This window comes from Pezoporus flaviventris, unplaced genomic scaffold (assembly GCF_033815535.1).
Source record: "Pezoporus flaviventris isolate CSIRO_AGI_PZ_B2104156 unplaced genomic scaffold, CSIRO_AGI_Pfla_v1 ptg000215l, whole genome shotgun sequence".
Lineage (NCBI taxonomy): Eukaryota > Metazoa > Chordata > Aves > Psittaciformes > Psittacidae > Pezoporus > Pezoporus flaviventris.
The window spans coordinates 486,281-492,280 of NW_026892763.1; the positions used below are offsets into that span (position 1 = coordinate 486,281).

Below are 6,000 nucleotides of genomic sequence, written 5' to 3' on the forward strand. Positions count from 1 at the left end.
GCAGCTTTTGGGTTTTAGTCAGCAATTGATTTAAGCCTCTTTTTAAATGAGATCAGCGTTAGTTCCTAAGATCCAAACACATCAGAGCATCTATTTGTAGGCAGTCCCAATGAAGAACAGAGCACTGTTCATGGCCTAGCTAATCCCTACATACCCAATTTAACACCAGCAGTGGCACTTGCATCAAGTTCTCATTTCCAATTTCTCTTAGAAATTGTAGGTTCTCATTTCCTCTTGTTAGGCAAGAAACAACTGGTTTATACTCAGCAACTGCATCAACATTTTAATGTCAAAATCAGTTGGGCAACTGCAGGCAAGCAGTTACAGAGACCAGTTACTGTGGTGGGAGAAGGAAAGGTGATGGAGTGAACCACAGCCTCTACACATGGCTGTAGGTGCTGTATTGCATAGAATCATGCCATGGTTTGGGTTGAAGGGACCTTAAAGCTCATCTAGTTCCCACCCCTGCCATGGGCAGGGACCCCTTCCACTGGAGCAGCTTGCTCCAAGCCCCTGTGTCCAACCTGGCCTTGAACACTGCCAGGGATGGGGCAGCCACAGCTTCTCTGGGCACCCTGTGCCAGCGCCTCAGCACCCTCCCAGGGAAGAGCTTCTGCCTAAGAGCTCAGCTCAGTCTCCCCTCCGGCAGGTTCAAGCCATTCCCCTTGGCCTGGCCCTACAGGCCCTTGTCCCAAGCCCTTCTCCAGCTTCCCTGCAGCCCCTTCAGGCACTAGGGCTGCTCTAAGGTGTCTCCTTAAGGAGCATTCTCTTCTCCAGGCTGACCCAGCCCAGCTCCCTCAGCCTGTCTTCACACCCAAAAGGTAGAAGGCTCCCTGCATGACATCCCTTGTCTCTGCCAACTCACTGGGAATACATGTACAATTCAAGTTTATCTTCTGTTTCATTCCCAAATCCTGGTCCCACAGTGAGCCACACCACCTCCACAACAGTTGGCTGCTTCTGGTAGGGAGCCAGGCTGAAAGACCATTTTAGGTACAGTCTACATCCATTCTGCCTGTTTGGAGTGCCTCGTGGAATAGTTTTGCTTTGTGCACCAAAACCAGTCCTCAAATACTGTCTCCTAAGGCCCTGCACCTGCCCTGTACATTGCACAACCCATATATACCAGGCTTAAGTCTTCACACTAACAAAACCATCACTCCACCAGCACTTGGAACTAACAGCAGTGATGTGCTCCTGTGGCAGGGAGGCTGCATGGACCATAGAGATGGGCCTCAGCCAAGCACCATGGAGCATTAACAGTGAGCATCCACTCTGGAGGATGTGAAGCCACAAGCAGTGTGACTTGCAGCCACACTCCACTGTAGAAAGCACACACACCCCACACTGCTGATGTGCTGCTTCCCTCAGAGAGGGGGACATCACACCAGCTTTTCAGGAATGCTAAAACCTGGAAATCCTTATCTCTGAGGAAGAATAGTAAAAAAAGCTCTGAACTAGCAATGCTCTGATTAGGAAGATCCTGAGAAAGACCAAACACTGATTGCAAGAGGAGCAGCAAGCAGAAGCACAGCTCAAACTCTGCTGATTTAATTCAGTGGCTCAGTGTAGAGAATAGGAAGAGGCAGGCAAAAAGCAGGTCACATCACTGTGCTGTTCATCACTTACATTTATAAACACAGAGGTACCCAATACAGGGAAATCCCATACTATCCAAAGCAAACCTTAATTCTCAAGTCTTATTTCTGACTCTCACGGTTAAAAGTCTGCATGCACAGAACAGCAACACCCTTTCCCACTTCCATAAGAACACCATAGACAGCATACAGCTTATTTATCAATATAGCATCAGTAGACAGTATTACCGTGAAGTACAGTTTCAAAACCATCCTGATGGACTTTCTATAGCTTAAAACCTTAGAACAGCACTGAAGGACAGTCCTTGTGTTATTTCAGAGCTCCACAAAATGGTTGTACCCATTTTGGTTGTACCAGCATCAGGTTTGTGTCCCTGTTTACCCAGAATCAACTACTTCAAGTATTCAGTTTTATCTTCAATGTTTTAGTATTAGTGCTTGCCAATTCCTAGACTTCATTTCCCCATTTTTAGTCTTAAATAATCACTTAAAAGGTCTTCAGATAAAAATACCACAAGTTGAATAACAGGAGCAGCTTACTGGTCTCTAACTACCAAGTCCATTTCCTCTTGAAAGTCACACGCATCTTAAAAAGCCACTTAAAAGCATCCTAAAAGCCACTTTTCCGTCTTAAAAGTCACAAGAACGACAAGAACACCGAGGAGCGCTTCAAAACAAAGCCCTGAAACCAGCCAAGCCACACTGTCAGCAAGCAGGAAGCTATTCATGCTCTGACAATGAGGCCATGAATTAGTAAAGTGAAAGTACAGTGAAAGGGGCCTGTACAAACAGCACCTCGAGAACCAATTCAAGTTTTCCCCTCCATGTGATGCTCTGTGCCTTTGACAACCACATAGCATCCCTTTTTCCCCCACCCCATACACTCCACAACAGCCCAGGAACAGTCTGTGTACAAACACTCCTCCAAATCCCTGTTGGAGATGGGTAAAGCTACACTGCCCTGAGCACACAAAGGGAACCAGAGCCTCGTCAGTGATCTCAAAAGGGCAATGAATAAACCAGCAGCCAACAGCTTGGGCTGAGGCTCCAGTCTTGCACACTGAGGACTTACTGGGGGAAAGCAGAGGGCACCCATCAGTTACTCTGACTTGAAGGCAAAGCTGTGGATCTTTCTTTGGGATCAGGTTTTTCATTAAGTAGATGGGGATCTTGGGGGCTTTTCAGCCTGGAGAAGAGAAGCTGTGTTGAGACCTCAGAGCAGCTTCCAGTGTCTGAAGGGGGCTACAAGGATGCTGGGGAGGGACTCTTCATCAGGGACTGCAGTGATAGGACAAGGGGTGATGGGTTCAAACTGAAACAGGGGAAGTTCAGGTTGGAGATAAGGCAGAAGCTCTTCCCTGTGAGGGTGCTGAGGCGCTGGCACAGGGTGCCCAGAGAAGCTGTGGCTGCCCCATCTCTGGCAGTGTTCAAGGCCAGGTTGGACACAGGGGCTTGGAGCAAGCTGCTCTATGGAAGGGGTCCCTGCCCGTGGCAGGGGTTGGAGCTGGAGGAGCTTTAAGGTCCCTTCCAACCCAAACCACTCTGGGATTCTACCTTAATCATCCTGGTCACTCCCACCAGGTGCTGAGCCAGTACCTGACCCCTAACTTGCACCAAAACCTCCTCTGCTTCAGCATACAACAAATGCTCAGCTGCTCCACGGAGCACACCTCATTTCCATGCCACTCTGTAGTTAAACCTTGCCACTCTATAAAATAAGACAAGCACATAAAGTCATTACTACAACCAAGGTCCAAAACTCTAACATTTGCTCTGAAGAGAGGTTTTATTGGGGATAACTGCTCCAACACAGCTTTCCACAGGAGCCAAACTCCTTTAGAAGCATCAAGGCAGAGGTGGAAGGACAATAGGAAAGTTAGGGAGTGGATTAAGAGGAATTAAAGGGAAAATAAACAGAACAATGACTAATTGTTGACATAGTTTACCAATGAGGATCAACCACAAGGAGGGTGCCTTGTGCCTCCAGGCCTGTCTCAAAGACAAGAGTGAACACACAGCAATTAATGAGAGAATGGGAAAAGAGGGAGATTTAATTACTGAGCTTCCTTTAAACCAGTTGCCAAGAGGCACTAATGATGATGCACGACAGAGGTGGGAGAGGAAGAAAGCAGAAGGACCATCATCTGGTCAGGTTTCTTCCACCCACGGCCCAGACTGGAAGCAGTTATGGTTTAACAAGAGGTTAGCACACAGAACCCCATCCAAAAGGATGGAAACACAACTCTATTCATTAATTACAGCAAGTAATTTTCAATTAAGTTAGAGGACAAAAGCTCCCCACAGCAAAATACTGCTGTGAATGTAGTGCATGGATTTTTGCCTTGCTCAGAGGCTCAGGAAGCTGGTGGGAGGGGAAAATAATCCCTCCTCATGCCATACTTTGTTGGTTGGCCTTGCTCCCCTGCCCCACAACACCTTCACCTCTTGTTTCCATCCTCTACAGAGTGACTGCAAGTGCTTCAGAACCAGGCAGTGTAGCCCTCACTGTAGAACCCCCAGTGTGTGCCCCTGCTGGAGCATCCAGTCCTCCTTCTTCAGGTGATTTTGAATACTCAAAATCCACAGAAACTCTTTAACATCTCTCCAAGTAGTAAGTTCAATAGTGCAGGTCATGATTGTCACCTAGGGGAGCAAGGGTAAGCAGGTGCCATCAACCCTACTCTTCAGTTTGTATTTTCTTGGTTCATTTTAGCCTTAGAAGGAGCTACAGAAACAGTTAAATTTCACTAATCTGGTTTTAATCCAAGTATTTTCCCCAGTAACCTTCCTATTAAAAATGTGTAAGTTCTCAGAGGAGACCTTATCCATGTGTAAGGAGTTAAAGGGGGGCTACAGAGAACACAGAGACTCCCTTTTGTCAAGGAGTCCCACGAATAGACTGGAGGTGATGGGCACAAGCTCCTCCTGGGGAGATTCCCACTGGACACAAGAGGGTTTTCTCCCCCAGTGAGAACAATGCAGCCATTGGAGTAACCTCCCCAGGGAAGTGGTGACTCCCCAGCATTGGGCACCGTTAAGATGGGGCTGCACAGGGTGCTGGGCATCCAGTCTGGGTCATGCTTTGCCTGGAAAGTCTGGACCAGATGATCCTTGAGGTCTCTTCCAACCTGGAATTCTGGGATTCTTCTACTCCATACATTTTGAGGACAAACATACATTAAGCTGCTTTAAAAAAGACCCACCAACCTTTCAATCCACCAAACCCCCCCCACATTTACCGGAGCTCAGTCCACATTACCAAGTGTATTATCAGGAATGCTATTTCCTTCTTCCACTCCTTCCCTCCCCCGTGCCCCTATTCCCAGCTATTTCCACGACAGCAGCTCTGAGCACAGAACACGCAGATGGCAAGTGCTGATTCCTGCACAAACGAAGGGAGAGAGCAGATTCCCAAGCAGCATAAAGCCCATCTAAGGGCCAACAGAGAGCTCACTTGTAGCCCTCCTGCTTCGAGCCCGACAAGGCTGAACAAGGGGGAAACAGGATAAACACACTGATAACCACTCTCCGTAAAGTAAAAGGGAAAAAAGCAGGAAAGCAGCCACATAAAGCCACTGTTTGTTGACCCTCCTCCATCTCCCAAGGTATTTTTAAAGTACAAGCCATGATGTTTGGGCAAACGAGCTGGGAAATAAAGTAACCCTTCCAACACCGTATTAATGTTCTCGTTATTATTATGGCCTCAGGTTTGCTTTGGATGGGTTAATGGGAGCTAACAGAGCCTGCAGCCCTCCTGACACCCTGATGAGGATGGCAAGGGAAGGCGTATGGCAGAATACCCGCCTCTAAAGCCTGCTTCTTTGTAAGGGATGGCGTTCAAGCAGGACAGAAAACACAGCCACGCCATTTGCCTCCAACAGCATCAAACCACCCTGAAACGAGGTTACACGAGACCACGCCGATGTCTTCACGGAGGAGCAGGAGCAACACGAAGCAGGTGCCGTGCTCCATGTGGCAGCGAGATGACATCACCCCATCAGGTACAGCCCTGGGGGGGGGGGGGGGGGCCGCTTGCCTCACCCTTCCCCTCTCCCAGGGTACGGAATTCCCAGCCCCGGCAGCACGGCGGCATCGGGGTGGTTATTTCCCAAAGCCACCCCTCAACCCCAACCCCAGGGGAAAGGGCGAGGAAGAAGGGGCCAAACACCGCGCTCAGCACCGGCGATGGAACGCGCTGGAAACCAAAAGGACCGGGTGTAACGGAGGCGATCCCGCTGCACCCCCCCCGCCCCAAAACCCCGCCACACACCCACCTTGTCCCAGCTCAGCCACTGCCACACCGCCTTGTCCAGCTGCGCGTCGCCGGTGCTGGGGGCGATGAGCACGTTGGAGTTCACATCCCCGGGGGCTCCGCACTCGCCCATGTCGCCGTCCGCAGGGG

At 49.4% G+C, this 6,000-nt stretch overlaps 1 protein-coding gene across 1 annotated transcript in view; it reads right to left on the reverse strand.

The window, feature by feature from the left end:
- Positions 1 to 6,000, reverse strand: part of PGM2L1 (phosphoglucomutase 2 like 1) — a 39,942-nt gene extending 33,942 nt beyond the window's left edge. Inside the window, exon 1 of the mRNA XM_061442152.1 lies at positions 5,873 to 6,000. Coding sequence (XP_061298136.1) covers positions 5,873 to 5,983 — 111 coding nt within the window. The 5' untranslated portion in view covers positions 5,984 to 6,000. The remainder of the gene's footprint in view (positions 1 to 5,872) is intronic.